This window comes from Sorex fumeus, unplaced genomic scaffold (assembly GCF_029834395.1).
Source record: "Sorex fumeus unplaced genomic scaffold, SorFum_2.1 ptg000265l, whole genome shotgun sequence".
Classification (NCBI taxonomy): Eukaryota; Metazoa; Chordata; class Mammalia; order Eulipotyphla; family Soricidae; genus Sorex; species Sorex fumeus.
In genome coordinates this window covers 27,956,049-27,975,170 of record NW_026606322.1, presented here as the reverse complement: position 1 = coordinate 27,975,170, position 19,122 = coordinate 27,956,049, and the positions used below count along the sequence as shown (strand labels likewise).

The window sequence follows — 19,122 nt, the reverse complement described above, 5'->3', positions numbered from 1 at the left end:
TCTGCTGTATCCATGCCTCATTTTTTTCCTTTTCTTCATTTCCCAGGGAGAGTGTGTTTACTTTTTTTTTTTTTTTTTTTTTTGCTTTTTGGGTCACACCTGGCAATGCACAGGGGTTTCTCCTGGCTCTGCACTCAGGAGTTACTCCTGGCGGTGCTCAGGGGACCATATGGGATGCTGGGAATCGAACCCGGGTCGGCCGCGTGCAAGGCAAACGCCCTACCCGCTGCTCTATCGCTCCATCCCCAGGGAGAGTGTGTTTAGAGGGATGGTTTTTTCTTCCTTCCTTCTCTCTTCTCTCTTCAGCCATATTGAATAATGCTTTGCATGGTTTTATACAGCTGGTCATTTAATTTCAGATTGTTTCAGGGAACAAATAGACTCAGGAAGTAGCTTGATCATGAGAAAAGATTCATGCAGGGCTGAGGTTGTGGCACAGAGGGAGAGGGCATTCCTGGCCTGTGCCTAAGCTCTGGATTCCATCCCCAGCACTGCAGAGAAAAACAAAAGAGAGGCTGGAGCAATCGTACATCGGGTAGGGCATCTGCCTTGCACGCAGCTGACCTGAGTTCAATCCCCGGCATCCCATATGGTCTCTGGAGTACCACCAGGAGTGATTCCTGAGTGCAGAGCTAGGAGTAACCTCTGAGCATCACTGGGTGTGATCCTTCCCCCCCACCCCAAAAAAAAGAGCCAAAAAAAAAACACACACACACACCCCAGAAAAGTCAAAAGACTAAATAACTAATTTATAATGCTACAGGTAACATAAACTATCTACATGTCTTTAAAGCTTAATCGTGTTGGCTTCTGTTCACTTATATGTAGAATGGAGGGTTCCCAGAGGTGCTGTTCTTTGTGTTAAAGTTTAATTGTTAGTGAAGCCAGGGATGGAGAGAGAAGCAGGTAGACGCTTGCCTTGTATGCTACCGATGTGGATTTGATCTCTGGCACCCCATGGATACCCAAGAACTACCAGAAGTGATTTACTATTATAATAAATACCTATCATATGGACTGGAGTGATAGCCCAGTGGGTAGGGCGTTTGCCTTGCACGCGGCTGACCCAGCCCACCCGGATTCAATTCGTCCTCCCCTCTCGGAGAGCTTGGCAAGCTACTGAGAGTATCTCGCCCGCATGTCAAAGCCTGGCAAGCTCCCCATGGTGTATTCGATATGCCAAACACAGTAAAAGGTCTCACAATGGAGACGTTACTGGGCCCACTCAGCAAATCAATAAACAACAGGAGGACAGTGCTACAGTGCTACCTATCATATGTATAAATAATATATTAGAATATAAAATGATAATCAATATCTATCGGAGAGTCCAGCAAGCTACCGAGAGTATTCGATATGCCAGACACAGTAACAACAAAGTCTCCAATGGAGATGTTACTGGGCCCGCTCGAGCAAATCGATGATCAACGGGAGGGCCTTTACCTTTACCTTTAATCAATATCTATAATAAGTACCTAGAATAGCTATCATTATTAATAATTATTGCTCGAGCGGGCCCAGTAACGTCTCCATTGGAGACTTTGTTGTTACTGTGTCTGGCATATCGAATACTCTTGGTAGCTTGCCGGGCTCTCCGAGAGGGGCGGAGGAATCGAACTTGGGTTGGCCATGTTGGCCGCTTGTAAGGCGAACGCCCTACCCGCTGTGCTATCGCTCCAGCCCATAATTATTAGAACTCAGCTACTTTGCTTATTTTCATTTTTGAGCCAGGCTGGTAGGTGACTCTCATAGCCTGGTCTAGATACCAATCGCACAGATTTCTGCAATCCTTTCAGTGCATCCTGTATCATCGTCTCTCTGTTTGAGCTCATTTGCCTTATTTTTTTGTTTTTTTTTTTTTCCCTTCTGCAGTGCCAGGGATTGAACCCAGGTCCTCACACATACAAGGCAAGTGATCTACTGGAAATTGAACCCTGGTCATCCGCATGCAAGGCAAATGCCCTGCCTGCTGTGCTATCACTCCGGCCCCACAACTAATTTTTTAACTGAGCTGGCATGTGGGTGACTCAGGAGAGATAGTTGGCCTTGTGTTGCCTTTTGCTCACTCTGCAATCACAGGAATATCTGGACATCTGTGATCTTGGCAAGCTCCAGCTTTCACTGTCATTTATGTTCGCATTCACTCACAGCTTCACTCGCAGCTGCATTTGACTCGGCCCACCCACCAGTCATTGCTTTGGCCTTGAGGCCTTGGAAAATCCTTTTCCAACTCATTTCTTATGCAGCCTCAAGGTATAAAGGCCCTTAGCACCACCTCCATTCCACTGAGATAAAATTTCTGCCTGGAATGCCTCAACTTGCTCCTAGCCTTCCCCCCAGATACCCTGGCATTCCACTGGTCCCTAAAATGCATCTGAGTGATATTCCTATTACCGTTATTCTTGTTACTGTGTTAACTCCAATTCATGACAGAAGGCACTGTCATCTTAGTGTCAGTATAGTATTTCTCTACTAAGAACTGTTACCCACAGAGCACTCAGATGATAGGCCAAGTTGTCACCGATAAAAATAGCCAGTGCAAAAATGCTTTCATCAGTTGGAGAGTAAATGTGAAGCTGCTTTGCAACACCCAGGAACTTGAGCACCCAAGAAGTATAGCCTAATACCTTGTAAATTTTTATGCTCACCACATCCATGTAACTCATGCGCAGACCAGTGAGGGCATGGCCAGCCATACTCCACACACACACCCCAAAATCTCTCTCCCAGTACCTCGAAACATTAGCCCCACTGGGCTACTCAATGTCTGCTTACTAACAGTATAGATTAATTACCCAGTTTTGAACCTGAAACCAGACAGTTAAAAGGAACCATACAGTGAAAACATAAACCAACCATGATGATAATAATAATTACTCTTTTTAAAGCATACAAGAAGAAATCCAGGGACTGGAGCTATAGCACTGCAGGTAGGGCGTTTGCCTTGCACGCGGCTGACCCAGGTTCAATTCCCAGCATCCCATGTGGTCCCCTGAGCACCGCAAGGAGTAATTCCTGAGTGCAGAGCCAGGAGTAACCCCTGAGCATCACTGGGTGTGACCCAAAAAGAAAAAAAAAAAAAAGAAAAAGAAATCTAATAGAAAGTATTGTACAGCTATTGTGGAGGATCAAACCTGGGGCCAGAGAGATAGTTTGAGGATTCAGGATCCTATCTTGCATGCGACTGACCCCAGTTTGATCTCCAGTACTGCATATCCCCAAGCACCGGAGTGATCCCTGAGCACAGAGCCTGAACACCAGTGGGTGTGACCAAACACACACACACACACACACACACACACACACACACACACACACACACACAGATCTAGTCAAATGAACCTGGAAATAGGGACCTGAGAGATAGTACAGCAGGTTGGGAGCTTGTCTTGCCCGCGGCCAACCTGGGTTCAATTTCTGGCACCACAGAGGCCAGAAGCCCAAGCGCTGCCAGGAGTGATCCCTAAGCAGAGAACATGGAAAAAGTCCTGAGCACTACTGGGTGTGACCCTCCCCCCCCCCAAAAAAAAAGCAAACAAAAAGAGAATAGAAATAAAAATCACAATGAATGACAAGTAAGAATTACAGCTGGGGAGGGGATTAGCTGGTCAGATAGTGAAATCAATGGGGGGGGGGAGGGGGGAGTTAGATCTGTGTCTCACACCATACACAGATATTTCCAGGTGAAAAAGACAGTCGTGGGGGGAAGTGGGGGACAGAAATCAATAGGTTGAGCATGTGCTTTGCATGTAGGAGCCCTGAATTTTGTCCCTGGCACCGTATGGTCCCTTGAGTACCACCAAGAACCACCTGTCCCAACCCACCCAACCACCATGGCGTGTGGCCCTAAGTTCAAATAAGCAGATAAAGGCGAGGAGCCGGCACAGCAGAGAGAGAAGGTCCTGGTTTGATCCTCTGGATCCTTCTACCCCTCTCCTCTCCCCCCCCCCCCAAAATAAGAGGAGAGTAATAAATAAGGAAGGCTAATCACTGGATTGACACACACACTCTCTTTTTCTCTTTTAAAGAATTTTGTTAATAAGTCAGCCTATGTCTTTCTGGAGCTGTCGTCACTGGAAAAGACAGATCTAGTGGAGGTCATTCTTGTCAACAAAAAGAAAAAAGTGGAGCACAGTAATGTGGATGATGATCACGACGATGATGCAAGTGACAGCGAGGACGAGGTGGCCGCCAGGACCAGCCCTGGCGGCTACACCATGCACAGTCTGGGCCGGCTGCTGTCTCTGGCCTCCTCCTCCTCCTCCTCCTCCAGAACTGGGGATGGCCCCAAGGACCCAGGTTCTGTGGGGGCTGACCTGGTGGAGCCTGAGGCTGACAGGGAGACCCTGGAAGTGCCCAGGCCTGGGCCCCTGCAGAGGGCCAGCTCAGTGTGTGAGGGAACTGGAGACCTGCCTCCAGGCCCCCTTGCTGAGGAGGATGTCAGCTCCACAGAGGGCTCTGGGGGCAGAATTCTCTTCAACGTGGATCTGAACTCTGTGTGTGTGAGGAGCCTGGAGGATGGGGATTCTGGCCACTCCCTCATGCTGCATCTCCCAGAAGGGACTATGGACCTCGAGGGGCCTGAGGAAACGGATTCAGGCCTGGTGGAGGCCAGCATAGCGGGAGCGTGGCTGCCCTCCACTGAGGGCCTGTGGCTGGATGCTACCTCTTCTGAGGAAAGTGACTCTTCGTCTGAGTCGAACTTTAGCTTCGGGGATGGTTATATACCCCGATGAGTCCCACACCCATGGCCTCAGAGATGAACATATAACCTCCAGGGCTCCCCGCACCCCCCCTACACACACATGAACACACACACAATCCTTGTCCCTCTGGAGCTTCCTGGGCAGAGAGCATCGCCCTGGATCTTTCTGGTGACATCCTCCTCAGGGCAGGGGGTGGGAAACTGCATTGTCATATCTCCCTACTGATGCAGAAGATGGAGCAGTGGCTGCCCAACCCCCCAACTGGCAGAGGAGGTGACTGGGGTGCCTGCCTGGGCTGCCAAGGGCTGGTCCAAGCCCTTGTAAGATTTTGGGAAACCATTCCTTCAGGCCAGTGTAGCAACGCCTGATGGGCTTTCTGGCAGGAGACCTCATCAGAGTTGTCAGGAAGGAGCAGGAACACAGGGAGAAAAGGGCGGAAGCAACCAGAGGGATGACCCGATGAGGTCGGGAAGTTCAGTAACAGGGAGGGCAGCCACCTCAGCATTATTCTGCCACCTCTGCTCTGAAAACAACTCTTCTGTCCTCAGTTTCAGCTGGTGAGACAGGGGCACTGGACTACTAACTCTAGGAACTAGCCGTGACAAAGGAGTCATTTGCTGAGAAACACGGTGCCATCTTTTAAAGAAGGGAAAGGACAAGGAGAGGGGAGGAAAGACAGGAAAAGAAAAAAAGAGGGGACGGAGCGATGGTACAGTGGGGAGGGCGTCTGTCTTGCACGCGGCTAACCCCAGTTCCATCCCCCGCATCCCTTATGGTCCCCCGACTAGTGTAAGGAGTCATTCCTAAGTGCAGAGCCAGGAGTGACCCCTGAGCATCACCGGGTGTGGCACCCAAACAAATATGAAAGAAAGAAAGAAAGAAAGAAAGAAAGAAAGAAAGAAAAAGAGGAGCTGGAATGATAGCATAGTGGCCTTGCACACGGCCGACCCAAATTCGATTCCCAGCATCTCATCTGGTCCCCCAAGCACCGCCAGGAGTAATTCCTGAGTGCATGTGCCAGGAGTAACTCCCGTGCATTGCCAGGTGTGACCAAAAAAAAGGAAAGAAAAGAGGGCTGGATGCCACTGTACAGCAGATAGGGTGCTTGCCTTCCACATGGCTGATCCGGTTCAGTCAACCAGATGGGCCCAGGTTCCTATTCCTGCATCCCATATGGTCCCTGAGCACAGAGCCAGGAGTAACCTCTGAGCATTACCACCTGTGGCCACCCTCAACAAAAACAACCAAAAAAAAAAAAAGTTGAAGCAAAAATATTTCTGAGCTTGGGAATACATAAGGCATTAAAATCCTAGCCCTACAATTTAACCTCTGAAGAAGGGCTGTTTGGGGCACTTCTTGTAGAAGGGGGAGAGAGCGCAGGGGAGTTCTAGAATGTCATATAGTAAAAAACACAAGAGCACATGGGCCAGGGACTGTCTGGCTCGGTCTGCATTCCCTGCGTTCCCTCTCCGAGCTGGATTTCTTCCATGTCTGAAGTAGGGTTGCACTGGATGAAGTTCAAGATCCTGCAGTGCTCTGAGAAATATCAAGAGATACTCAGGAATAAAGATTCCCCTGGCGGTATGATACCCCCTCCCCCCCCCACACACACATGCACACAAAGGGTGTGCAGGGAGAACACAGAAATGTATGAATCCAGCTGTGCTGAGGGCCTCCTCCCCTGCTCAGGGATCCCTCCAGGGGACCAAATGATGGGGATGGAACTGCAATGGGCTGTGTGCAAGGCGAGTCCCTGAACCTCTGTTCTCTCCCTCCCCTCCCCTCCCCTCCCCTCCCCTCCCCTCCCCTCCCCCCCCCCCCTCCCCTCTCCTCTCCTCTCCTCTCCTCTCCTGGATTATTTTTATAGCTGCTCTAAAAGGAGAGCGCGAAGACGGGAACCATCATCTCAACCACGTGGCCAGAAGCACAATTTGTGTTGCTTAAATCACCCTCAAGTGTGAGCCGCCAGTGGTATGCACTTGCATCACACTTTAATAATCTAATAACGTCGGGGGTGGGGGGGTGAGGAAAGCAAGCCACAGCCTCAGGCCATTTCTGATCCTGCGGATGCATCTAGTTGAGAGATTTCCAGCGCCTCCTGAGTTGCTCTTGATGTTTGCACTTGATACCTTGTATACAAGTTTTTAAATATATTTTTTTTAATTTTTGGATTATCCAAGGGATGTTGGGAAAAGAGAATACAAATATACTTTTTAATACAGAACTGGTCGTGTGCGCAGGTTTTTCTCAGGGCCGTGTACGCACAAAGCTCCCTGTGCGCAGGCGCCGTCCCCACCCCTTGGCCAGCAGGTCCAGCCCACACCAGCCACTGTTACATCACCCACGGCTTTGCTCTGGGCTTTCATCCGCTGATAAGGTTTAAAACAGGAAATCAGGCCTTGTGAGAGGCGCGGAGTTATTACCCGATCAACCACTTGGCTTTGGATTGCTGGCGGGAGAGAACGGCAGAGGGCCGGGGGTGGGGAGACGCCCTCCCGAACGTGCTCGAGGGACGTTTGCGTTTTAAAATCAAACTTCTGGGTGACAGGAGGTCGCAGGGGGCAGGGTGGAGGAAACTAGAAGGGAGACGGAACCATGTCCGGAAACACCCCACCACCACCACCACCCACCCAGAGAACCAACCTCTGGGCTGGCAGTTTTAGTTTACTTTCCTCTACCTCGTTAACATCATAATATGCCTATTGTCAGGGACTCCTCGGCGGTGCACAGAGATCGCACCAGAGCTCACGGGGAGCTCAAACCCGGGGTCAGGTAAGGGGAGGCAGCCGCATGCCAGCAAGTCAAGTGCTGAGCTCCTGTTCCTCTCTCTGGTCCCTTCAATTGTGAGCTTTAAACGCAGGACTTAACTATTGCGGCTGCCCTCCGACAGGGGCTTATCGTGCCTACCGTTTTACAGCCTGCTTTAGGCTCGGTTTTCCTCTCGAGGAAGACCCGAAAGATCCGAGAAGCTACACCCCCAGCTCCGCCAGGGATCTTCGCTGCAAAGGGCGCGGGTGGAGCCGCCCGGCTGCTTGGCCTATTTGGGGCGTGGCCTGCGGGGGGAGTGGCCTATAGGCGGCGCCCATACGGAGGCGTGGCCCGTGTGGGTGTGTCTATATGGGGCGTGGCCCACTATCCCCGCCCCCGCCCTTTCCGGAAGCGGCTGGAGCGCGGCCCAGGCAGCGCGCCCGGGCGCTGGAGTGGGGTCGGGGGTGTGTTGCCCGGTGGCTGCCCACGGACCCCCCCCCACCCCGCCCCAGCCCCCGGAGCGTCCTTCCGGCGCTGCCATGGCGTGGAGCCTCGGGACCTGGCTAGGGGTCTGTCTCCTGGTGTCAGGTGAGGGCCTTGTGGGGGCGGCCGTCCTGGAGGGCTCCCGGGTGCAGTGACCCGCGTCCCGCGCCCCTCCCTTTCCCGGGCTGCGGACACTCGGACCCGGAGCCGCCGCGCACCAGGCCTTGATCCCCTTTGATCTCCTCCTCCCCGATTCCCATTTGTATCTGTTGGCAGGAGGTGGGTGTTGGGCAGTTGGTGGGGTGTTTGACGGGGCCAGGTGGGGGGACATCGGGGCCACATTTGGGGACTTGCGGGGCTTCTCCAGGCTCTAAGCTCGGGGGTCACTCCTGATGGCTCTCGGGTGATGATACCAAGGATTGAACTGGTGTCAGCTGCCTGCAGAGCACGTGTCTTAACGCCCCCCCAACCCGTCCGGTCTGCCCAAGTTGTTGGGTCGTTATGCTCTTGGCTCTACACATGGCATGTGTTTGACGCTTGCGGCTAATGAGGATTTCTCCCTCTGGCTCTTACGTCGTGCCTTGCAAGTCCCCTCAGGAGCTCAAACCTAATGCAGCTGTACTGGAGGCTTCACTGCCCCCCACCCCCACCACTCCGCCGCTGCACCTGGGTATGGATATAGTCCAGATGGTAAACTTTCCATGGATATTAGCCAGGCGGCAGGAGTGCATATTAATGCATCTCTCCTTCTGCACCCCACACGCATGGGGAAATCTAGAGGATACTTCAAGAAATGGATCTTAAATCTGTGTACCCTCTCCGGTGTCACTCTCCGCTTTCACACAAACCACCCCCACCCCCAAGCCTCCTTGGTCCCCCACCTCCATCCCCCTTTTCATGACCCTTCTGGGAGACAGATCTAGTAGATAAAACTCAAATTTCTTTTGGCTGCGACAACTGAAGACAACTGAAAAATGTGCCTTTCTCTAAGCAGATTAATGACTGGACATTTTGTAAAGACATTTGAATTTGTAAGCAAAAATGAAGTTTTGTCATTCCTGTATGCAAATTAAAAAACAATGGAACATTGTTGGGAGGAATCCAGATCTACCCCCTAGCCCCCTTGCAGCTCCTTGAACAGCTTCACTCTCCGCCTCTTTGAAGACTGGAGACTGAGCTAGTGGGGTGGGGCGTTGACTGGATCCTGGTGGGGGATGGGTGGGTGGGTGGGGGCCCATTGGCTGGATCCTGGTTCGGAGCAGGTGCTGGGTCAGAGGTTCCCACTTCTCCCCCTTGTTTTTACAGCCTCAGCAGTGGTGCCGCCTCCTGAAAATCTCCACATGCATTCACTTAATTTCAAGAACATTCTCCGGTGGGAGTCACCTGCTTTTCCCAGAGGGAACCTCACTTTCACGGTTCAGTACCACAGGTGGGTCTAGGGCGCACTGGGCAGGAAGGCTTCAGAGGCTGAGGGTCCCCTGAGCCACCGATGGCCTGACTCCAGCCCATCAGCTATGCAATTGTGACAGGCCTCAGGGATCTGCCCTCCTGGCCCTTGTTTGTTTGTTTGTTTGTTTGGGGGCCACATCCGGTGATGCTCAGGGCTAACTCCTGGCTCTGCACTCAGGGGTCACTCCTGGTGGTGCTCAGGGGACCATATGGGTGGCCAGGGCTGGAACCTGGGTCAGTCACGTGCAAGGCGAGCAGTAGAGCAGCTGTACTCTCTCTCCAGCCCCCCTCTTGGCTTTTCCTTGCCCTCTGGGTGAGTCTTGGGAAAGGTCTGCTGCCCTCAAATCCTTCCCGCTTTTCCTGTGCTGGTTCACAGGTTGGCGGTGGCAGGGCTCCCCATCAATTCTTTTCTCAAAGGCGGATGTCTAAAAATGTTACCTAGGGGCTGAAGAGAGCTTACTTGCGTGAACCTCCCCAACTCAGTGGGACCCCAGCCTGATGGGATCCTACCCCTCTCCCACCCGCATCTCCAGATGTGGTGCAGAAGGGCCTCAGTTATCCCTGGTACCACAGGGCACAGTTGGCACTGCATCCTTGGGCCCTGCCACCAACACGCCAGCCTGGTTGGCTAGGAATTGTCAGGAGGGGTTCTTCCGGGCCCCCAGAGCACTGCTGAAAGTAGCCCCCCTCAAAAGATAGCCCCAACCACTTCCCGGTTTCTCTACTCATATTGCTGGAATTCAGCCGGCACTGAGTGGAGGCTCTCCTAGAAAGGGCGGAATGCAGGTCACGCCTCAACACCCTCTCCAGAAGGTGGGAGCAGTCTCAGTGCGGTCGGGTACAAACAGTTGGCAGAGTGGTGTGTGACCCTCCTAAGGTTGAAAATGAGACCACTAAGAACTGTTCTCAGCAAGGCGCTTCCTGCGCTCCGGGAAGCAGGGAAGCAACGAAGCAGCAGCGGAGGCTTAATGAGGAAGGGGGGTGGGTGTGGGGGTCTCACCCGAAGCTGTGCTCTCCTGTAGCCCAGCTCCCTAGACCTGCCCTGCCCGGCAGTTTCCCCCTTGGCAGCCTGCCACTGACAGCACAGCTTGACTGCAGGTGACAGGCCTAGAGGCCAGGTGCCGACGGAGCAGCTGGCCAAAGGCTGAGAAGCCAGCCCGTGACTCAGACACCAAACACAGACAAGCCCTGAGGCTCCTGGACCCCGTAAGCAACACTGCTCAGCCGGCTGTCACTCCACACACATCTCCAAGGCCTCCTGAGTTCCGGGGGTTGGAATCATAAGCGTCAGTGGTTTGCTTCTCAGTTCATGGTTCAGAATTAGTTCAGGCTAACAGGCTATTTTCAAAGGCTCGACTCCCAGGGCCCGGGAGCTAGGACAGGGATGAGAGCACATGTCAAGCATGTGGCTGAACCCTGGGTTCCATCCCTGGTACTCTGGTCTTCCAAGTATTGTGGGACAGCCCTTGAGGGCCCCCAAGAATTTCTGGGTATAGCCCTAGAGTCTCTGGGGTGACACACTGGTAGTCCAGGCTCTGTCCCGTGGGCCTAATCAGCACCATATCCTTGGACTCTGGCATTGAACCACTGGCCTGGTTGCTCGGCTGAGCATCACCAGGAATCACCCTGGGGTCTTCTAAGGACCACTTGGCAAGCCCCAAACAAATGTCAAATACTGGACAAAGAACTTGGGAATATTGCCCGCAATAGTACAGTGGGTGGGGCATTTGCCTTACACACAGCCAACCCAGATTCGATCCCTGGCATCCCATATGGTCCCCCAAGCACTACCACGAGTGATTCTTGAGTGCAGAGCCAGGAGGAACCCCTGAGCTTCCAAATAGCCCATGTTAAAAGTCTGCATAACGAGCAGTGCTGAAGTAGGGGCCAGAGCTGACCCTGTGGAAACACTTCCTTGCTCATTGCTGTGGTCACTGCAATTTGTGTTAATTGAGCCACAACCAAGAGTTGCACCTACCAGCATCAGCATCTCAGACTGGGCCACATTGCACCCCTTCTGCGAAGCCAGCAGTCAGGAGAGCAGTAGCCAAGGACTGGCACAGTGATCTGTCACCACTTTCCCCTGGGAACCTCTGCCTGTCCCCACAACCCCAGCCTTCTCTGGGTGAAAACCCCCTCGTGTCCCTACGCTCAGGGACACTGTGGGTTTCTACCCAAAACTGGCCTCCCCGAGTTGCAGTTCTTGATCCCAAACTAAAAATACTTTGTTTAGAATGACTTGAATTTTTAAAAATTTATTTATATTCTGGTTTGGGGCCACATCTGGTGGTGCTCAGGACTTTACTCCAGGGATCAAACCAGGGTCAGCTGCACTCAGGGCAAACATGCCCTACCCTGTAAGTATCTCTCTGGCCTGGACCTGAATGTACAGATCACACCTGTATCTACAGTCGCCCATTTCACTGGGTTTGCTCCTGGTTCCCTCCCCGCCCCCCCCCACACACACACACATTGTACTTCCTGCCCTTTACCCCTTCATATTCATCGTCTGTTTCATAAGAGAAGGAATAATCTTTTACAATACCCTGGGAACAGTTATCAAGATCAGAACCTCAGACAGCAAAACGGTAGTTTTCATTTGGTCAGTTTTCCCAGAGGCTCAGAAAAGGTCATGCTGAAATTGACTTTCTTCCTGCAGTGACTTTTCCAGCATAATTTGATCTATAATTTTGTTTTATTTTATTGCCAGAGAATGAGTGGCCCACACCCAGAGATGCCTAGGGATTACTCCTGGTTCTGTGTTCAGGGATTGCTCCCGGCAGGCGTGGGGGGCCATCTGGGGTGTCAGGGATCAAACCCGCATCAACTGGGTGCAAGGCAAGCGCCCTACGTACTGTACTATCTTTCCAGATACAGTGATTTTATTTTTAAGTTTATTTTTGTTTGTGGGGGCCATACCCAGCAGTGCTCAGGAGGTACTGGCCCTGTGCTCAGAGATCACTCCTGGTGGTGCTCTGGGGACCATGTGGTGCCGGGAACTGAACCAGAGTCACCTGCAGGCAAAATGTCTTACCCCTTTTCGTTTCTCTGACCCGTAAGTCTGTGTTTTTATCTGTTTTGTTCACTGACTCTAGGTAGCTCTAGAGGTTTTCACCATAGCAGTGAATTTTTTGTCTCTTCTCCCTGTGGATTCTGTTCTTGTTCTATTGGTTGCTTCTTGTATTCTGGAATGAAAGCATGTAGTTGGGAGTGTTGTCTTCAGGAGAAAATTTACAGGGACATGCCAGGAGCCAGAAGCCAAGAGCCAGTACCGGGGAACCTGCTTTCCTAAACATGGGTGAGCAGAACCAGCAGAGTGTACTGGGGAAATCAACCTTATGCTGGGTATGTCCTTGAACAGGAAATATGATCTGAACAAATCTGATGAGTTAGTCTCTATGACTCTGCAGAAAGGAACCTTTGTAGCTTAGCTTGAGCTGTTGCACAGCACAAATTCTCCACTGCCATATGCTAGTGCTGAGTGGCCAGGGGAGACTCCCCAAAGGATGAGGCTGGGCTGATGATTTGCATGGGGGAACCTCCGGAACCGAGAGCTGAGATGGAAATGACTGCAGTATTTATATTAACCTAGGTTTTAGGGAGAAAAAGATAGCTCCCTGCAGGCAAATGACCTAGGAAAAGAGATGATATTGCGCGATCACCTTCAAAACTGTGATCACCTTCAAAACTGTATTTTAGCCAGTGAAGGCATTTTATCTTATTTTATTTATTTATTTATTTATTTTTTAAGAGAAAATGACTACATAGAAGAAAAGCCACTGTGTATATATTTCTCTATCATATGGTGTGGTAAAGATAGTAATAATAACACAAACAACTAAGGTTAGCCAAGAGGTGGGGCATTCCTATTTTTTTTTTTCTTAAATTTTTGCAGCTATTACAAGTCCTTTCAAGACCAGTGCAGTCATATTAACTCGACAGAGTGTGATTTCTCGAGCCTTTCCAAGTACGGCAACTACACATTGAGAGTCCGAGCGGAGTTCCAGGCTGAGCACTCAGAGTGGGTCACCACCATCTTCTGTCCCGTGGATGACAGTAAGCCTTCCCTTGCTCCTCACAGCTCCCTCCTACAGGTCTGCTTCCCCCCATGCTTCCCCCCTCCCAGGCTGGCACATAAGCAAGAATTCTTTTTTGTTGTTTGTTTTGTTTCGGGGCCACACCTGGTGTGTGTGTGTGTGTGTGTGTGTGTGTGTGTGTGTGTGTGTGTGTGTGTGTGTGTGTTGGGGGCGGGGGTGGATATTCCTGGTTCTGCACTCAGGAGTTAACTCCTGGCGGTGCTCCAGAGACCATATGGGATGCTGGAGAGGATGTGGCCTCCGTGACTAGAGCACACGCTTTACATGCTGGTGACTCGGGTCCCATTCCTGGCACCACCTGGTCCCCCAAACACCACCAGGAGCAGCTCCCAAGCACCGGGCCACGAGCTGCCCCCGAACACCACTTGGTGTGACCAAAAGCCAGAATTATATTTCAGTGGATGACATCACTTATTGTAATAAAGACGATAAACAAAAATACTAAATTTACATGTGAACAAGACAGATAGAGCTTATAATAAGAAACAAGAAGTTTCTCATGGCCCAGTTTTTCCAGTCACCAGCACGTGAGACACAGGGGTTCAAGGCAGTGACACTCAGAGGCCCTGAGAGGCTCAGCGGGCAGCGATTACGTGACAGAACCCCACATGGTGGCCTGGGGGCCATTGGTCACTCTACAACAATTGGGCATCAGCCGTACGCCAGGCACTTTCTTAGTGTTAAAGCACCAACAGCCGGCCCAGCAAAGCCCTGTCCTCATGGAGCCCCTATTCCATGGGGGGCAGGGGTAAGGTAGAACAGGCAGGCAGACATCTCTTCTGCCAGGTCGGAATCAGCTCTCCAGAAAGCAAAGCAAGGACCGGGCTAGGGACCAGGAGGAACGGCCCTTGACAGAGGCTGGGAGGGGATAATCTCTCTGCGGGTAGAGGTGTTATTTTATTTTTGGTTTGAGGGCCATACCTGGCAATGTTCAGGGCTTACTTCTGGCTCTGTGCCGAGGAATCACTCCTGGCGGTGATCAGGGGACCATATAGAATACCGGGGAATCAAACCTGGGTGGGCTGCATGCAAGGTTAGTGCCTTCCCTGCTCTACTGTATCACTCCAGCCCCCAGAGTGGGCATTTTAAAGACCTCTAAAGCGAAAGGACCAAGAACCTGAATATCTAGCAGCCAAGCATTCAAGAGGGAACAGCTTTGCATTTCACTGGGAAAAGATATCTGGTTAATTATATATGCTCAACACCAAAAAGAAGAGAATTGTTATTTAGGGCTTGCAACCCGGCAGAGAAAACAAAGAGATTCATCCAAAGAAAGGGGCAAAAGAGAGAGGAACTGCAGCCCCACTTCCCGAAGGTAGCTTCTATAGAAGACACAAAACCATGTAGTTAGAATGACTCCAGATACATCCAAGATCACGCTAAATAGAAATGACCGAAGCCCGCATCACAGAATCCAAGGTTTTTCAGATTTCATTTGAGAACTTTGTTCTTGGAGTGGATTTTGGGAACAGTGCTGGGAATTAAAGCCAGGGCTCACACAGGAAAATATGAGCTCCTCAGCCAAGCTACGTCCCCAGACAATCAGGTTTTGTTTTTAAAGAAACAAAATCCAGGGGCTGGAGCAATAGTCCAGAGAGAGGGCATTTGTCTTGCCCGCAGCCACCCAGGTTCAGGTTCAATCCCTTCCATCCCATGGGGTCCCCTGAGCACTACCAAGAGTAAGTCCTGAGAGCAAAGCCAGAAGTAAGTCCTGAGCCCCGCCTGACATGCCTCCCCCCCACCCAAAAAAAAAAAAAAAAACAAGCAAAACATCCAGGCCAGAGAGATGGTACAGAAAGGCCAACCTCAGTTTGATCTACGGCATCATTCAGGGCTCCCCGAGGACCACCAATAGTGAGACTTGAGCACAGAGCCAGGACTTAGAACTGAGCGTAGCTGGGTGTGACCTGACCCTACCCCACCCACAAAAATAATTTAAAAGAAAGTATCCTACCAGTCTCTTTAAATATACTGGCTTGGCTTAGTCCCTCGGCCTCCAGATGAAAGAGGTTTTCAGATTACAGAGTCCCCCATGGACCCCTGGGCCTGGGAAATTGGGAAAAAGAAACGTTGCTGATTGTCAAATTTGAGTTTTAATCACCTTTTTAATTTTTTTTTTGAATCACCATGAGATACACAGTGACAAAGCTGTTCATGATTGGGTTTCAGTTATACAATGTTCCAACATTGTCCCTGGGTTGCAGTCATACAATGCTCCAACACCTGTTCCCTTCACCAGTGTAATTTCCTACCACCAGTGTCCCCAGTTTCCCCCCCCCCCCCCCCGCCAGAACCCATGGCCTACTTTTGTGGCAGACATTTCTGTCTCTGTCTCTGTCTCTGTCTCTGTCTGCCTGCCTGTCTCTCTCTCTCTGTCTCTCTGTCTCTCTCTGTCTCTCTCTCTCTGTCTCTCTCTCTCTCACTTGCTCACTCTCTCCTTCCCTTCCTCCCTCTTTCTTTCTCCCCTTCCCTCCCTCCTCCCCCTCTCTCCCTCTCTCCCTTCCTCTCTCCCTCTCCCTCTCTCTCCCTCTCTATCCCTTCCCCCTCTCTCCCTCCTTCCCTCCCTCTCTCTCTCTCTCCCCCTCCCTCTCTACCTCCTTCCCTCTCTCCCTCCCTGCCTCTCTCCCTCTCTCTCCCCCCTTTTGTAATTGCCTGTTTGTTTTGTTCTCAGCTGTTATTGGGCCTCCTGGATTGAAGCTGAAAGCCCTGGCCAATTCCTTGCATGTGCTCTTCTTAGTCCCCCGAGTTGAGAACGAGCCAGACTCCTGGAGCATGAAAAACTTCTATAACGACTGGGCTTACAACTTGGAGTACTGGAAGAACGGCTCCAATGAGAAGGTGAGCCTGGCTGGAGCGGCTGGAGCCAGTGCACTGCGGGCCAAGTTTTCGCCTCTGGGCTTCCTGGTGTTCTGCAAGTGGGTCCCTCTCACTTAGTTGACCCTAAGTTGGTCTTGGGAGCTAAGGCATGGCCTCTGAGTGCCGGAAGCTTCCAAGTGTGACTGCAACCCCCACCCCACACCCCCAATCCCTGGCAGGGAAGCTGAGAGGAACATTTTGGTTTGGGGGGGAGGGTGCAAGGGACTTGGAGTCAGCTGACCCAGGCCACCCCTGAGTAAATGACTTTCTTGTCATGGACCCCTTACCCCGTGGACTCCCTGTCCCACATCCCAGCCATGGCCACAGGCAGCCCCATCTCTGTGGACACTGGACGGACAGGCAGACACTTCTTATCTCTCTGATCCCATTTCCCCCCTCACCACACCCCCCCATCCTCCTCCTTCCTCTGGGGGAATGAGTCCTTTTTTATTTATTTTGGGGGATGGAGGTGGGTTTGGGGCCACACCTGGCAGTGCTCAGGGGCTGCTCCTGGCTCTTTGCTCAGGAGTGATCCCGGGCAGTTCTTCGGGGACCCTGTGTGGTCACTGCAGCCGCAGACAAGGCAAGCGCCTTAGGGCCAGGCTCCTGCGTCTCGGGCCCACAGACCCTTTGAACACACGGGCTGTTGGCTTGCCCCAACAGCCCCTGTTCTCCCCAGCACCCGCATCTCGCTGGCTTGTCTCTGTTTCTCTGCTTGCCCATTTCCACTCCAGAGAAGCCCGTGTTCTCTCTTGCATGCAAGCTTCTCCCTGTCTCTCCCCTCACATTCTCTCTAACTGAGTTTCGATCCAGACTACCTTGCTTCTGCGGGGCCAGAGAGACGGTATGGCAGGTTAAGGTGTTTCCCTTATGCGTGGCTGACTGTGGTTCGATCCCCAGCATCCCGTATAATCCCCTGAGCACTACCAGGAGTAATTCCTGAGTGTGCCCAGGAGTGACCCCAGAGCACCGCCGGCCCTGGCCCCAAAACAAAACAACAGAACACAGCCCTGTGGTTCTCTTGGGGACCTCACCTTCCTTGCCTCTGCCAGTGGGGCGCCTACTTCATGCAGAAGGGATGTGGTTGGGGATTTGCAGGCGACCTCACAGAATTATTGGGGAATTTCTGGGCGTGATGGAAGCCACGAGCTTGTCCCCGGGCCGCTGCCTGGGTGCCCCGCGGCGGGTCATTTCCCTTCTCCAGATACGCCAGAGCTCTTTTCCCTCGTCCTAGCTCAGGTTTACTCTTCCAGTTGGTGCTCCCGAGTTGAGCACCCTTTGTGGCCCTCCCGTGACTTTGTGGACATGAGCTCTGAGCTCTTCCATATCCTCCGGAGTCTAGGAAGAAGGCCAGAGCCACAGGACAGTGGTCAAGGCACTGACTGGCTCTGCACATGGCCAATCCGATTCATTCCCCGGCATCTCATAAGTATCCCAGAGCCCAGCCAGGAGTGATCCTTGCACACAGAGCTAGGAGTAAGCCCTGAGCACTGCAGGGGGTAGACACCCCTCCCCCCACCCCCACCCCCCCCCCACACACACACAAAAGAAAGAGTTCAGGAAGAAGTGATCACCCATGTTTATCATCTTAGGAATCAGTTTATGGGACAGATGGTGATGCCCCCCCAAAATAAGCAGACAACCTCAAGACGCTCACAGTAACATCTCCCCCCAAACACTCCACAATTTATGTCACATGGACACATGCTGACTTTTGGCTAAGCCATTGCGCTGCAGAAGTCAGACGGGATTGGCCTGGGGAGGACTGAGCCGTGGGGTCCCCCAATGTTGCCTGCATCCAAGTGCCCCCTGGCCCATGGGCGAGAGCATAGAACTCACTTTCCCTTTCACTGCTTCTCTAAGCTGTGGCCCCCAACCCAGCCATGGGGCCGCCCACTGGCCCTCCCGCCCCAGCCTGTCCTGTGGGCCTCTTGGGGTGACTTGCCAAGAGTCACCAGAGCTGGCCGCTCCCTGGTACTCTCCTCCCTGGTGTCCACTGTGGCCCACGTGCACCCTCCCCCCACGTCCGTGGCCCAGGTGTCAGATGGTGGTGCCTGGGCAAGGAGTTGGCTGGGGGGAATGGGACAATGGTGAATAGAGTTAGTGACCCTCTTTGAGGAGACCCAGAAAGCTCCTCAGCTCCCGCTGCTGTGGGCACAGGTCACCGAGAAGCAGGACAGGGCCCTCGCCAAGTCTACCAGTGCCTCCAACTGGAGTGTCCCGGGTTTGAGTGTGGAGAAGGAAGTTTGGGTCATTCATTCCCCTGGAGTGAGAGCAGCCTGGAGGAACTAAGACCCGGCTTCTCCCTTGAGGGTCTGTGTTGCTGAGAGGTTGTCTTTTGGGGGCAGGGGGCTTAGCGGATTATAAAAGGCTTTAATTTTTTTTCTTTCTTTCTGATGGGAGAGAGTGAAGTGATAGAAACCAACAGAGCTGAGAACCCCAGTGGAAGGCGGACCCCACCCTCTCTGTTCATGGCTGGGTCAGCCCCTCAGCTGGAAAACCAGTGGCAGAAGGTCTTGGGGGTTTAGGATCTTTAAAAGTGAGCGATAGTACAGCGGGTAGGGCGTTTGCCTTGCACACGGTCAACCCAGTTTCGATTCCCAGCATCCCATATGGTTCCCCAAGCACCACCAGGGGTAATTTCTGAGTGCAGAGCCAGGAGTAACCCCTGAGCATCACCAGGTGCCCCCAGAGCCCCCCACCCCCACCCCACCAAAAAAAAAAAAAAGTGAAAGCTAGAAGTTTTGTTCTTCTTACAAGTCTTACCATTTGGGACCAGAACA

The 19,122-nt window shown here is 52.2% G+C and overlaps 1 protein-coding gene across 1 annotated transcript in view; it reads left to right on the top strand.

The window, feature by feature from the left end:
* Positions 1–19,122, top strand: part of LOC130018463 (interleukin-10 receptor subunit beta-like) — a 60,293-nt gene that overhangs the window by 32,609 nt on the left and 8,562 nt on the right. Inside the window, exons 9-11 of the mRNA XM_056109157.1 lie at positions 9,243–9,366; positions 13,282–13,442; positions 16,155–16,321. Coding sequence (XP_055965132.1) covers positions 9,243–9,366; positions 13,282–13,442; positions 16,155–16,321 — 452 coding nt within the window. The remainder of the gene's footprint in view (positions 1–9,242; positions 9,367–13,281; positions 13,443–16,154; positions 16,322–19,122) is intronic.